The sequence below is a fragment of the Heterodontus francisci genome, chromosome 26 (genome assembly GCF_036365525.1).
Source record: "Heterodontus francisci isolate sHetFra1 chromosome 26, sHetFra1.hap1, whole genome shotgun sequence".
Classification (NCBI taxonomy): domain Eukaryota; kingdom Metazoa; phylum Chordata; class Chondrichthyes; order Heterodontiformes; family Heterodontidae; genus Heterodontus; species Heterodontus francisci.
In genome coordinates, this window is record NC_090396.1 from 50,478,163 (window position 1) to 50,494,096 (window position 15,934).

Here is a 15,934-nt window from a genome sequence, read left to right on the forward strand (position 1 = left end):
AGTTCTGACTTGCCAGGAGTTGATGCAACTGTGATAACATTCTCAATGCATTTCAATTTATAAATTAACCAAGATTGGAATTTCCTATTTTTGACTTTCCCTTACAATGCAATTGTAAAACTCCAAATTACTTTGCCAATCTATTATCCCTGCAAATACTTACAGACAATTCACTGGAGTAATAAACACCAGCCTCCAAACAAACAAAAGGCAAGAACCACCTCAGCTTTCAGAGAACAACTAATTAAGTCTCCATCCCGATTACTGAATTGGATCATGTGACCACTATAAACCCTTAACTTGAAAGTAATTAAATTAAACTGTTTAATCGACAAATCTATATTTGCACTATAATCTGTACTTTATTACGAAAAGTAATTTTAAACAGGATTAAAATTTTACAAAGTCCCAGCAGGCCCTGGGCACTGGTCTATTTATAAATCAAGTTTGCTAAGTTGCAAGGTTGTTCCTTTATGCTTAATGAGAGTAGTATTGATGAAATTTGAATTGAAACGTTGAAAGATGCAAGAGTTGATAGCTGGTCTACAAAAGATGAGATTTGATTTTGAAATTGTCTTGGAGCAGCAGAGAGGCATTATGGAGTTGCCCTTTTCTGGCATGGATAGTAAGGGCAAATTATAATCTGGAGCTAAAACTTGGAGAAAAATCAAATGCTAATGCCTAAAATTCACCACTGCCTTAGTATTTAAAAAGTTTGTTATTGTGTTTGTAGTAATGGAACTTTAAATGTATTGAAAACTAATTTCAATATCTAACTTTTATTGTTACTATACCTCTTTTTTTTTTAATTTGTTTATGGGATGTGAGCATTGCTGGTAAGGCCAACATTTGTCCTCAAGAAAGTGGTTGTGAGCTGCCTTGAACTGCAGCAGTCTGTGTGGTGTAGGTACTCCCCCAGTGCTGTTAGGGAGGCCGTTTCAGGATTTAGACCCATGATGATGAAAGGACAGCCATATATTTTGAAATCCAGTTTGTGTGAGACTTGGAGGGGAATTTGCAGGTGGTAGTGTTCCCATACACCTGTTCTTCTACTTCTAGGCAGTACAGGTTGTGGGTTTGGGAGGAGCTGTTAAAGAAGCCTTGATAAGTTGCTGCAGTGCATCTTGTAGATGGTACACACTGTAGTCGTGGTGCAGGAAGTGAATGTTTAATGGGGTGCCAATCAAATGGACTGCTTTGTCCTGGATAGTGTTGAGCTTCTTGAGTGTTGTTGGACCTGCACCATCCAAGAAAGTATCTTGAAAGAGATGTCTTTTTAAGAAGGGTTCAAGGGTAATGTTTTCCAAAACCTGAAATTCTTAAGGAAAATTATGCCTCATCTTTAAAATCAATTGTCCTATTATTTGTTTTGTTCAGATTAAATCCAGTACTTTGAAACTGAGTTTTGGATCATTAAAATGAACAATCTCATAATGATACCATGAAAGTCACAAGATTTGGTCCCCATATCTAAACTGAGTTTAGACCCCCTATTTCAGTTTGTATTTTGCTCTGATGACTATTCCTGAATTATATTGTAGGAAGTGAGTCAGATTCAAAGTCCAATTCCAGTTGTTGCAAATTGGGTCTTTTAATAATGAGAACATAAATATGAACTAATTGAAATATGTCTGTTTATGAATGTTTTTAAAGTTGTATTGTCTTGTAATGTGATAACATCAAACAACAAAATGCCAGTTGATCATTTTGGTTCCAAGTTACTAAGCAATATTAGTACTTAGTCCTTGGAGGATTATGCTATCTCCCTTGGAAACTGAGATTAGACATCAGGGTCTTGGGGCTGGATTGACTCCAAAATGGTAGGCCTAGAATTGGGTAATTGTAAACCAGCCAAACCTTTTTGGCAGGCTCAGGTACTTCAAGACCTAAGCTACACAGATCTGCAGTACTTCAGGATGCTGGTTGATTGACCAGCTAGTCTGGCTCCTTATGGGGAAGGATTTTATCTGTTTAGCACATATATCTCTGCAAGCCAATTTCCTAAAGAAGAGAGCACTCTTTGCTGACCGAACAGCAGGAAGCTTACCAAATTAGTTGTGTGGTTTTTCTCAGTTAGACATCAGCAGTAGCTGAGCACATATTTCAGAAGTTTTTAATCTTTGATCTATAGTCAAGTTCTTTGATATAGATGTGTTGACTGTGGAAGGAGATTGTGTGCACTCCATACTAAACAGTGCAAGCTTGAGTTATGTGGACTTCTCAGTAGTTTGGTTTTTAAACTCTTGTATGCATTCTTTGTGCTTGTCATACTGCAAAAATGCTCATTTAACCACTTGATTATAATGAGGTGCATCTCAATTGAGGTATTGTAAAATATTAGTGTATACGCTTGTATGTGCAGAGTGCAAGTTTAAAATCTTCAATTTGCACTAAAACGGTTTATTTTGTTAGCCTGTCAGAAGGTTACTGTCTCTACAACTCTGTAGATGAATATTACAGAATGTTTGCTGTTAGCAAGTGTTGGCAGAAAAAAGTTGGTGTTGGGTGTTAAATGCAAAGATGTGTGACATCCATTAACCTAAGCACTGTATGGAAACTCACTGAATAAGCAAAATATATGTAGAGCCAGAAGACTAGAATGAAGGCATTAAGAGAATAGTCTTGCTGTCTTGTAAATAATGTAATCTTTCTTTGCAGAATCTAGTTCAGCAGTTTGCGAGTTTTTTATTAAAGGCGAATGCTTAAAAGGTAAGATACCAACTGATACGAAGATCATTCAAGTACTGAGAATGTGACCTCTTTTTTTTATGTTTACAAACACAACTGCCTTCAAATATGGAATAACTTTGAATCGAGGTAGAATTTTGAATGGAAATGACCCATAGATGTAGTTTGGGATAGTTTGTGGCATTGCCATTACCATATGTCCTAAGGAATGTAAGGGAAATGTTGACCCACGTGCAGCTGCTGTAATGAGTCTGCTTGATGGTGTCACTAGTGCAAAGTGGAACTGTGTACTATTTTTTTCAAAGCCATTTTATTGGTCACCAGTCATTTTGGTTACCATATTTTTAGAATTGCCTTTTTGAATGTTGAATTGGTAAACAAAATACGTACCCTTTTCAGGAAATGTGAAAACATGATTATATACAATTGCCAGTGTTTAAAGTTACAGAAACATGAGTTTAGAGAGTATTTGGATTCCTATTTAAACAAAATGAAATGGTACTGGCTCATTATAGTTTCAGCTCGATGCTTTATTTAAGGAGAAGATATCTTGGCTAAACCTTGTAGAAATGTATATTTTCATTCTGTGTACCTGCTATTATACTCCTGGCAGACATACCACCAGACCTATTCAGGGATTGAACCATCTTAACCCATTTACTTCATCTAATAAACCATTTCATTTTTTTTTTAAGTCTGCCTTTAAAAGTCTTCTGCTCCCCCAACCCTACTGGGCATAAATCCCAAACGGAGAGATAATGGTTGAGAATCTTACTGCCAAGTCACTACTGCTGATTAGCAACTCCCCTGTGCTCTGCCCAACCCGCATCATAAAATAAATACTTTTTATTCAATAAATCTATTCCTTCATAATCCAGTTGAGCTCTGGAGTGCAGACACTACAAATGTGAGCTTGCGTATACAATTTCCTAGCAGTGATCATGACACATGGTCACCTTCATTTCATAACGTGCATAATATCCTGTGAATTCAAATAAAAACTGAATTTCAGTAAATTATAGAAATGTTCAAATTCAACCTTGAGAATTGTTGCTGTAAAGTTAATTGTGTAAGATTACAACAGCATGTGCTGAGGAAGCATTTGATGTGATTTACTAAACAGATCATTACTAATTAATTCCTCATTACAATACCTGAAATGAAATGAATTTGGCCTAACCATCAGCCTCAAGAAAACGAACATCATGGGGCAGGATGTCAGAAATGCTCCATCCATCAATATTGGCGACCACGCTCTGGAAGTGGTTCAAGAGTTCACCTACCTAGGCTCAACTATCACCAGTAACCAGTCTCTAGATGCAGAAATCAACAAGCGCATGGGTAAGGCTTCCACTGCTATGTTCAGACTGGCCAAGAGAGTGTGGGAAAATGGCGCACTGACACGGAACACAAAAGTCCGAGTGTATCAGGCCTGTGTCCTCAGTACCTTGCTCTACGGCAGCGAGGCCTGGACAACGTATGCCAGCCAAGAGCGACGTCTCAATTCATTCCATCTTCGCTGCCTTCGGAGAATACTTGGCATCAGGTGGCAGGACTATATCTCCAACACAGAAGTCCTTGAAGCGGCCAAAATCTCCAGCTTATACACACTACTGAGTTAGCGGCGCTTGAGATGGCTTGGCCATGTGAGCCGCATGGAAGATGGCAGGATCCCCAAAGACACATTGTACAGCGAGCTCGCCACTGGTATCAGACCCACCGGCCGTCCATGTCTCCGTTATAAAGACGTCTGCAAACGCGACATGAAATCGTGTGACATTGATCACAAGTCGTGGGAGTCAGTTGCCAGCATTCGCCAGAGCTGGCGGGCAGCCATAAAGACAGGGCTAAATTGTGGCGAGTCGAAGAGACTTAGTAGTTGGCAGGAAAAAAGACAGAGGCGCAAGGGGAGAGCCAACTGTGCAACAGCCCCAACAAACAAATTTCTCTGCAGCACCTGTGGAAGAGCCTGTCACTCCAGAATTGGCCTTTATAGCCACTCCAGGCGCTGCTTCACAAACCACTGACCACCTCCAGGCGCGTATCCATTGTCTCTCGAGATAAGGAGGCCCAAAAGAAAGAAACAATACCTATGATCAAGATTACTTAGTGACTGGAAAGGTCAAGTGGTGCTTTTGTTACTTGCAATTACAGAATTTTTCAGTGTTTTGGAAAATTCTATTCCATAAGTGTCAACTTTCCCATAAAATCAGCAGCTTCCTAATGACATCTTCTTAGTAATGAGCCTCATGACAGACTAAACCAGATTCATTTTTCTCCTATTCTTACTGCATCAATTCCAATACCTCTGTAATTTTCCAGTCTTGGTACAGTTGTAGCTGATGCTATCTTTTGTTGTTACTGCAGAAAAATTGTGTCCATTTCGGCACACGTGTGGTGATAAATCCATTGTATGCAAACACTGGCTCCGAGGACTGTGTAAAAAGGGCGATCAGTGTGAGTTTTTACACAAATATGACGTGGCCAAAATGCCACGGTGCTACTTCTATTCAAAATATGGTAAGATTTATTCCTACACATAGAATACTTTTGGATAATAATGACTGACCTGAGATGCCAAGGGTAGAAGGCTTCATGTTCGATTGGTAGGTTATTTTTCCTAAGATCTGAAAAAAAAAAACTTGATAGGAGTGCTGAGTGAAAATGGCAAGTGGAGAACACTGTTGAAATTAATTGCTATTAGCTTCTAATGTTGAACCCTATAAATAAAATATGGGCAAAATTCCAGCCCATTGATCGTTAATGGGCTGAATTTCTAGCTGTCTCAAATATCAAAATTAGGACAATTCTAAATTGTGATACAAAAAAGTGCACATAATTAACCTTTACACTTTCCTGACCAGGCTGCATACAAAATGGGAAGCTTATCAGTTAGTGTTTCTGTAATGAGTCTGACTTACTTTTTAGTACAGCTCATAATTGACCAGCATCGCTGCAAGAGGAATTCACTGGTCTGAGAGATTTTACATGAAGTACATTAAAGAATAACTTTTACTGTATTGGTTTTAAATAGGATTAAAGAAGTTCTTAAATGCTTCAATGGGTAAATGCCATTTGATGTAGAATTCAATCATACAGACTACCAAGGCTTCAAGTTCAATCACTGTGCCTTCCTAAGGTGGCATTGGGACATTATGTTCGGCCTCTGTCTCTGGTTTAAGGTAGAGAAAAATCGGCTACGGTTTCTGTCCATGATCATTAGGAAGAAACTTGTACGCTATTGATGGGGCAAAATAGAATTGGGCTTAGCTGTGATGACCTGCTGACACTGGAGCTTAGATTCAACTGCTGGGAGCACCTATTGTAAAATTGTGCATGTTGCCTAAGATATATTCTTTCCAATAAAATGAATAGACAAATTATGGGCAACACATGCTTGCTTTTTCAATAGGTGTGTCTACGGGGCAAAGCTCTCCACTGGGATGATGGTGAAAATCTAGGCCTTACTTTATAAATTTGCATGACAAATGGGCCCCTTTGGCCAAGGCATTGGAAAGCTTTTGCAGCCTGTGGAAATTTACCCCAACATGAGTTGTTGTCTTCAGGGGTGGTCAAGGAATAAACAATTGGAAAAATTTGATTTTAAAAAACAGTAGCATTTCTCCATTCCCACCTATGTGGTGTTCCTTTTATAGAGACAGTGGCTTTGAAAAAAGAATCCATAGCAATTCAAATGAGGCCAAAATTATCTGTGGGAGGGGAGGATAAAGAACTAAATGATGCTACCACTTGAATACATCTGGTTTTTTTTTTTTAAATAGCAATATGCTTGTTCAAGCTATCTCTAGCTGGGAACCAATTAGCGTTCATCTTTGTTTCTCTGATGCTTCCCAGAAGAACTAGCTAAGATTTGAACTATTAGTGTGGGGAATGGAAAAAGCAATCTGTTCTTTCACTGCATAGTATAGCATTGGTGCACCGGAATGCTGAGCTACCATAAATTAGCTATTTTGGATGCAGGTGAATGCACTAAGCAAGAGTGCCCTTTCCTACACATCAATGCAGAGATAAAAATTCAAGACTGTCCCTGGTATGACCGAGGATTCTGCAAACTTGGTAAGTAACTGCTGATTTTATGTTTCATTATGGTCAATACTATATTCATACCAATTTCTCTTGTGTGAAGGATTCAAATATGTTAAAGTCCTTGCAAGGACTCAAAAACTAGCAGAACCCTTTTTATTCTCTATACAAATTTTTTTTTCACTCTTAAGCAAGATTGTCCTGCAGATGATAATTAATAACCTCCAAGAGGCAGGTTTTTTCTGCTGCTGTCCTCTTGTGTCTATTCTTGTGTTACTAAAATTGAACAGGTTTAACTCCTACTGGCCATCTGCAGAACAAGTAAATGGAGCTGGAATATCACCCATTCAATCCTTCTGGAGTTTATCGGTGGAATTAGTATGGTGCTAGCCTAGAGTTTTGTTCAAGTGTGGTTAAAGGAAGGTCATTGTAAAGCTGGCTTCAGGTTGGTACCAGCAAGATGTATAAAAATGAAGATGACAAAAGAATATAAGGATGGGTGTTTGCTGTTGTCCTATTGCTGGTAAACTAATGAGGATTGAAAACAGCAAATCAGTAGGCCATGGAACGACAGACCTTTACAACATAGAAGGAAGTCATTCAGCCATGTAACATTGTTTTTTTTGCTGGACCAATTCACAACTAATGACACTACCCTGCTCTCTTCCAATGGACTATTGGCAACATCATGGGTTATCGAGTATATTATTTAAAGTTCTCAGTGTGTGACAAATTTTGGAATATTATTCAACTCTAGGATTTTCTGGAATATGCATAAACTAGAAATCCCAATGCTTACATGAGATCAAACAGGTTTACATGTAATCTATAAACTCAAAAGTTGATGGATTCTATGCAGTCATTTGATGCATAGAAACTTGTAGCATGAAAGGAGGCCATTCATCCCATGTCCACACTGGCCATCAAGTAGCCATCCAGCCCAAGCCCACTTTCCATGTCTTGGTCTGTAGCCTGCAAACCATACCACTCTCTGAAACCGTCTTTTATAAGTGCCATTCACTATAGAATTCTGTAATACTGCTATTTTTAAAATATCAATTACTTGAGAGTTCCTCTTCACACAGATGCTGGAGGAACATTGCTTGTGCTGAGGAAAAATGCTGATGGCCATTAATTACAATACTCCTGCTGTTCAGTTCCATGTATGTAGGAATATTATTGTGATTAATCTCAGTGTTTTACTGCTATGCTGTTTAGTGAATCACACTATTCATTAGCAAATTGAAACAACGTTGCAGGACATAATTGAAACAAGTAAATAAGTTTCAATTTCTACAGACCGAAACTACAATATAAGGGATTTCTTAGAATTGTTCGCAAATGTGCACAAAAATTTGTTAAGCCTGGCTTGGTCATCACAACTTTTTACTGAGAAACACTATATGCACAATGCAACCAGCAGATGAGCCAGCAATTCAGACGAATGCTGAGAACTCGTACATTAGTTTCCCCTCAATGCAATAACATCAAAGAAAAATGGTTCCGATCAAAAGACTGGTTGCAAATTAGAAGAACTGGAAAGTACTTCAGTAGAAAGATTAATGGACAAAATTATTCTAGAACAAGACCAAAGAGAACCTTATCCTTTATTTTATTAAGCTAAATTTACTCCGATTTAACTGAAGGTTAAATCAATGCAAGATAGGGTGTCTTGTAGAGGATTTGCATGGTTGTTATTTAATAAATAACTTGTATGTTGTAATCAAATCTCTTCAAATCATTTCTTTAAGAGTATTTTGATTATGTTTATGTTCTCTGCATTTGCATTGCTAGTATATTTGCTTATGTTTCTAAAACCCTTCTTGAATCTCCACCTCCATCTGCATTATGGATTTCCGATATAAAAATAGAAAATACACAGGCCCATATCATTTGAAGAAGGAAAGGACAGGTTAATGTTTATTGTTGAGATCCTTTGTCAGAACTATTGTAAAGGGTTTCAGTAAAAAATGGCATCCTAACCTTTTCTTTTTGATGCTGAGTGATCTGTGTATTTCCAGAATTTGCAGTTTTTCTTGTTTCATCGCACATGTATTATAAATGGCCTTCTCAGTTTATAATTCATTGGACATATTGCCCAAAAAAATTTACATTCCATGTTAATTGATTTGCATTTTGGAGTAACTTTTTTATTTTCAGTCAACCATGACCATTTAAGTGTTTGCTGAATAGTTTTTTTTTCCTGGATTTTATGATTGGTAAATTGAATACTGGGAACTAAGTAACATCACAGTACAAGGGCTAAATCCAAGATTTATTTGTACTGGACTAGTTTGTTTTTTTAAATAGCTTGGCTCAAAGAGGTTATTCAATGGTCTCGGACATAAGGATTGAAATGTATATATGCAGCTGAGCATTTTTTTTAAAGCGATGAGGGAATTGACAAAGTTTTGACCTTTTTATAATTGTAACTGTATTAAATTTTAATTTTACAAAAATACTGAAGTAACAATATAATTGAAATCCACTCCACTTGAACTGTTTCTGTGGCAGGCCCACTGTGCAAAAATAAACACACCAGGAAGATAATGTGTGTGAATTATCTGGCTGGTTTCTGCCCTGAAGGAACAGCGTGTAAATTTTCACAGTAAGTATTGTACAAGTTATATTAAATAGTGCCCTCCTTGGCTTGTTAACAGTTATGATACTAGGCCAAGATCATCTACTTCAGTTGATATGAAGTTAGGTAGAATCATACGACATAGTTTAAATATGAAGGAAATCTGTGTTAAAATATCAGATGAAATCTTCAAATTTTTTATTCTTCAAACTTTGAGTACATATTTATCGGCAGCTTGGCTCAATAGTCAGATGAGTGCTACCTAAGAAGGTTGTGGGTTCAAGCCTGACTTCTGCAATTGAGGTGGCAAGTTAGTGCAGTACTGAGGAAGTGCTGCATTGTTGGAGATGCATCATTTCAATGAGATTACTTAGTCTGCCTATTAATGCACAATATTCCATGCCACTTTTTTGAAGGTCGGTGAGGTCTCCCTCAACGGATACCAACTAGTCATTTATCTCCTTTGTATTTTGTGGCATCCTGCTGTACACAATTTGCTAGCTGTGTTTGTCAACATAATACTATGTACAGTGCAGTCAATCTTGAGTGAACTGCTGTTGAAATGTTTTTGAGGATGTGGTAAGGGTTACATAATTACAAGTTCTTACTTCACATACCATAAGTAGAATGTCTGTCCAACTGCAAAATCTTAGGGTTGTATGTATGCTTCTCTTCATTGAAAAAGCATGCCCAAGTAACCATCCCTCTTCCTTTTCAATTGCTGATGGCAACATTAATTTAGAAGTAGCCTGAGGAACCTTTTAATTTGCCAAAAGTGAAAAAGGTGTAGAAAGGGGAATATAAACATGTTTCAGTGCAACAACCATTCTCTTCTGCAGCCAAATAATTTTATAAGTAGTAATTTATTTTTCCACTGTTTTCAGTCCAAGTATTGAATTTACTGACTGGAACTCCGACCTAAACCAGGTAGGTTTCAAGAATATATTTTCTCTTTAAAATTAGTGAAGTGTCTTCACTGAAGTCCTGGTTGAGAACATATATACTATTACTAAAATTGGGTTAATGTATTTAATGACTATCAATATTTGGAGTTAGAGGTGTGCTGACAAAACAATAATTGTATACATCTAAGATGATTGGATCCAGGGACAGCCAACTCTACTAAGAACCAAGTGAGTTAATCACTTAGCTGCAGAATTTGGTGTCTGTGGAGCTAGTCATGTTGTTTTTGGAAACTTAATGGTGATGGCCGAATGGAAGGCTAAATGTTCTTCTACTACATTGTAGATGGTGCATAAACAGTGCAGAATGTATGAAGAATAAATATATATGCTTTTGAATTCACAGAATGCTAACTTATTAAGCACACAAAAGTAAGCAGCTTCTACTAGCCTGGCAGATTGTTTATATTTTATGATATGTTTTATAATTTTCCACTAGTTTTTCAATTTAATGTCTGCTATCTTAATTTGAAGCCTTTAAATTCGAATTTTGATCTAGCACAAATGCCTCATTTCAATTGCCACAAGTACAGAACCTGTAACATTCATCAGTGTTCAAATTACACCACTGCCTTCTCAGTGACATACATTCTATTTGTTCCATTTAATTTAAAATGAGATAAAGGAAAAGGATGACACTGCCCCTAACCACCCTCCCAACCCCAATGTCAGCTGGAAACATTAAAAGTTGGGAAAGGGATAGAGAAATGGAAGTGAAATGCAGAATCCTAAAATGGGAAAAATAAATAAAGACGAGGATTACAACAACAGTAAATACTAAAAGGTGAAATAAACCAGGAAAGGCAGAAGGGGCAAAGTAAATTGGATTACAGGATTGCAAAGACTCTGATATGCACACACATTACAATACAGAAAATGCTCTGTTGCAGGCAGAGGGAAAAGGAGAAGAAACATTTTGCAAGATGAAAGGATTAAAAGGAAGGACTGAGAATAAGACTGGTCCTATTGTTTGAAGGAAGGCCATTTTATTTATTTTTTTGTTAAAACATCTTTTCCTCCATGCTGTCATTGTCTGAGCTTGGTGTGTGGATGGGTGCTGAACCAGGGCTGGGTGTGGGGGCTGCAGGAATTGGGCAGAGACCTCCAGTTGGTCTGCCCGAGTCCCAGGCTACTGCCAATAGTACAACACGATCAGGAACAGAAGCATCTGAAGCTGCTAAAACTGTAAGGCTTCCAACAGATAATTCTTCCAGTACAAGCAGCATAGAATCTGTGCATCTTGGGAAAACTCCAATACTGGTTAGATGCAAGTGATACTGAGGTTTAAAGGGTCTACAAAGCTTCAGATGCAGTATACCATCTTACTGCATGTCCTAGCCTTTTTTTTTAAAGAAAACAATTCCTAAATCAGTAAAGGATTGTGGGAAAGAAACGAGATTTCCTTTCAACAAAGATAGTTTTACTGAGCTTTGCCAATTTATTTAACCAGTGCAAAAATAATTATCTTTCAGATGTACTACTGGCTGTAAAGTTTTCCTGTTCAATGGAATTGAAATGGTGAAAGCCATTTAATGTTTGCATCAATTCACTGATCTCCGGCCACTCAACAATGTCAATCATTAATTTTAACAGGGAGTATCGATCCAAATATGCATTTTTCATAATCCATATTGATAAATACATACATTTTAACCTCTGATAGTGAACCAGTAAATGTTTTTGCTCAGGCAACAAATGTAAAATTGGTCTATTTTAAGAGGTAAGACCACTATTAGAGACACTGCAACTGCTCTGAATTTACAGGCAGGGATATCTGAGAAACTAATGATTAAATCATTACTTCCAACAGATCTTGCATTGAGTTTTATTTCTCTGGCAAGACACAGGCTTTGAAATGGATTTGCTCACCAGTATCTGGATAATTAGTTAGTGCAGGTATACACAGACACACATGATATCCATACAACACCCAAGAATACCTTGAACACAAAATAAATAACCTTACTAAAGATTTATGGTAAATACACAATTGAGGCTCACTGGTTGAATATGCATTTTTATAAAACATGAAATATGAGCTACTGTTAGTGATCAAAAACAGGAAAGCAAACTTTCATCAATGGTCATTGTGCTGCTTCCAAATTGCCACTATCCAGCAATTTTTTAAAAATTCATTTGTGGGATATGGGCATCATTGGCTAGGCCAGCATTTATTGCCCATCCCTAATTGCTCTTGAACTGAGTGGCTTGCTAAGCCATTTCAGAGTGCATTTTAAGAGTCAGCCACATTGCTGTTGAGTCACATGTAGGCCAGATCAGGTAAGGAAAGATTTCCTTCCAGAAAGGACATTAGTGAACCAGATGGGTTTTTTTTTTACAACAATCAACCAGCTTTTAATTCCAGATTTATTAATTGAATTCAAATTTCACAATCTGCCATGGTGGGATTCAAACTCATGTCCCCAGAGCATTAATCTGGGTTCTGGATTACTAGTCTAGTGACATTACCACTACGCCACCACCGCCTCCTTTTCCTAGTGTAAATTCACCACTGGAGGATCGGAGTGCAAATGTCCCATTCCAGCAAAAAAACAGACTCTTATCATAGAAACATAGAAAAATAGGGGCAGGAGTAGGCCATTCGAGCCTGCACAGCCATTCAATACAATCATGGCTGATCATCCAAACTCAGTACCCTGTTCCCACTCTGTTCCCGTTATCATATTCTTCCAAAATGTATGCATTAGAAAGTCAGCGTTACAATATAATTTAGAAAATGTTAGAAAACTGCTGCAGTAGATGATTATTCTACAATTATCCTGAATTCCATTGTTTGAATTTAAAGTAATAATTACAGCTAGTCTGAATTTAAGATTAGAAAATTTAATCCATGATTATGGTAATTATAGAACAATGGTAATGTGGCTTCAAACATTTCTCCTAAAACCCATGTGGCACTAATTTTGTCTAGCAGTAAAGGCAAAATTCTGCATCCTCCTCTGATAGGAAATGGCTGAGCTCTCTCTCTTTTTGCAATGGGCAGTGCTCCTGAGGCAACGTTCTATGAAAGCTACAAGTCTCGACAAAGTGACATGCTTCAAGGTACACAATAATATTTTGCATATCCTAGCTATATATTTTGGCCACAAACTTACTGTTTTAAAATATATTTACTATTTACGAAATAACCACCAAGTTAACATTTTTACCATGAATATTAATAATAGTTATTTGATAGTGGGGTTACTGACTCATCAACATCCAGTTTTCCAGTTTTTTAAAAAGCGCATAACTTCTCTGATACAGCTGTAATCCTACCCATATTGGGGAGGGTGTGGGAAAGGAGTCAAAAGATGTTCAAATGGTTTTTGGAGAATGATTTGTCTTCTGCCCTCTTCTCTCCATCCCCGATTAGTAATCTGAGTTTTATGACCTGTTGAAATTGCATGTGATTGTTTTGAAGGAGGAAAAGAATGCCTTAACTAAGTTTTTTTTTTTTTTTTTTCATTTTAGCTGTGCTCATAAATGTAGTTTGGAAAATTATGGTACATTTGAGTTCCTCTTTATTACAATGGAATGAGTTAAACATGATTTTTATTAAAATAGCTGAAATAAAAATGCTTACATAGACATATACATGAAAAAACAGCAGTCTAAAAGCTAAGCAAATATCCTTTTCCTAAATTAGATGGAACTCTATTGCATAACTCAAACTTGTCTCTCTTCCCTCCCTCTTTCCATATCTTCAGTGTAGAGAGAAGGGTCACTATGCTAACAAGTGCAACAAACGTCAGACAATTTACAAACACTTACTAGGGCAACTGTGTAAATGGAACTGATACCCAGGACTCGCAAAGGATCTAATGAGCAAAATGACTTCTTTATCCAATATTACAAAAGTTCAAAATTGATCTATCTAAATTGTATTCTTATTGTCCTTGAGCAAAATGAGATTAAAACTGTTCCATAGGAAACTGGATTATTGCACTGGACCATGGTTTCCATCTTTTTTTTGTCTTAATCAATTATCTTCCCTTCCCTCAAAGGTATGTATGGACTTGTTGCTGGGGCAGTTTCATGAGTGGGTTCTCACCCAATTGGCCATTATCCAAGCCAATACTCACCCATGGTGGCAGTGTGAAGCTCATCACCAAATCTTACATTGGCCTGACCCCATACTCCTGGCACTTTCTCCTCTTGAGCATCTTACCTTGTTCGACTCCTCTTGCCTCTCATTCAAAATTATCATTGGCTCCTGATGTAGATCAGCGAGCACAGAAATGATAGGTGAATGGGACTTAGTGCAAGTTAAGATACAGGCAGCAGAGTTTTGGATGACCTCAAGTTTACAGAGACTAGAATGTGAGACTAATCAGCAGTGCATTGGAATAGTCTAGAAGTAACAAAGGAATGAATGAGGGTTTCAGCAGCAGATGAGCTGAGACAGGGACTACATCTGGTGATGTTCGAGGTGGAAATAAGCATTCTTGGTGATGGCACGAATATGAGATTGGAAGCTCAACTTGGGGTCAAATGTGATACCAAGATTGTGAACAGACTATTGCCAGAGAAGGGAATGGGATCAGTAGCTAGGGAACCAGTTTGGAGCAGGGACTGAAAACAATGGCTTCAGTCTTCCCAATATTTAATTGGAGGAAATTTCTACTCATCTAGTATTGGATGTCAGATAAGCAGTTTGATAATTTAGCAACAGTGCAGGAGTCGAGTTAGTTGGTGGTGTGATAGAGCTGGGTTTTGTCAGCATACATGTGAAAACTATGATTCCATACTTTCAGATTATGTCATCAAAGGGCAGCATGTAGATGAGCAATTGTGGGAGGCAAGGATAGATCCTCGGACACCAGAGTTAACGTTGCAGGAGCAGAAAGAGAAGCTATCGCAAGTGATTCTCTGGCTACAATTAAATAAGAATGGAACCAGGTGAGAGTAGTCTCACCCAGCTGGACAACAATGGAGAGGCATTGGAGATACACACTGGATAAACTTAGCCATTTAAGTTGCTATAATTTTGAATCCCATGTTGCTTGAAGAATCTAAAGAACCCCCATATTTAAGGAAGAATATACTTGCATCGGAAGCGTTACTGTGAAGGTTCACTAGATTGGTTCCTGGGGTGAGAGGGTTGTCCTATGATGACAGATTGAGTAGAATGGGCCTACGCTCTCTAATTTAGGAGGAGAGATGACCTAATTGAAATTTACAAGATTCTGAAAGGGCTTTATGGGGTAGATGCTAAGATGCTGTTTCCCTGGCTGGAGAGGCTAAAACCTGGCTGGGGGTCATAGTCTCAGGATATGGGATCAATCATTTAGGACTGAGATTTGGAGAAACTTCTTCACTCAAAGGGTTGTGAATCTCTGGAACTCTCTGTACTTCAGAGGGTTGTGGATGCTCCATCATTGAGTATATTCAAGACTGAGATTGATGGATTTTTTCGTGTCTCAGAGAATGAAGGGATATTGGGACTGGACAGCAAAGTAGAGTTGAGGAAGATCAGCCATGATTGTACTGAATGGCAGAGCAGGCTCAAGGGGCCTATATATTCTACTCCTGCTCCTATTGCCTTTATTATGATACTACATGAGCCCAATCACGAGAAAAATGTCATTTGAAGAGATATGGGGATCTTCTAGTTTTACAATGTACGCTTGAATTGCTGTTCTGTAACACATCAGGA

At 37.8% G+C, this 15,934-nt stretch overlaps 1 protein-coding gene across 1 annotated transcript; it reads left to right on the top strand.

Moving 5' to 3' along the window:
- The first annotated feature begins 522 nt into the window (after positions 1 to 522).
- Positions 523 to 14,086, top strand: cpsf4 (cleavage and polyadenylation specific factor 4). The gene is made up of 8 exons (XM_068058646.1): positions 523 to 625; positions 2,659 to 2,709; positions 5,056 to 5,208; positions 6,670 to 6,765; positions 9,247 to 9,340; positions 10,198 to 10,240; positions 13,243 to 13,338; positions 13,986 to 14,086. Exons 1-8 carry the CDS (start codon positions 523 to 525, stop codon positions 14,073 to 14,075), a joined length of 726 nt encoding a protein of 241 aa, XP_067914747.1. The 3' UTR covers positions 14,076 to 14,086.
- Positions 14,087 to 15,934: the final 1,848 nt, after the last annotated feature.

Excerpts from the sequence above, each read along its gene's own strand:
- cpsf4 (XM_068058646.1), top strand. The coding sequence starts at position 523 with ATGCAAGAGTTGATAGCTGGTCTACAAAAGATGAGATTTGATTTTGAA. Across the intron at positions 9,341-10,197 it reads ACAGCGTGTAAATTTTCACA|TCCAAGTATTGAATTTACTG; the intron begins GTAAGTATTGTA and ends CACTGTTTTCAG. Across the intron at positions 13,339-13,985 it reads ACAAAGTGACATGCTTCAAG|TGTAGAGAGAAGGGTCACTA; the intron begins GTACACAATAAT and ends CCATATCTTCAG.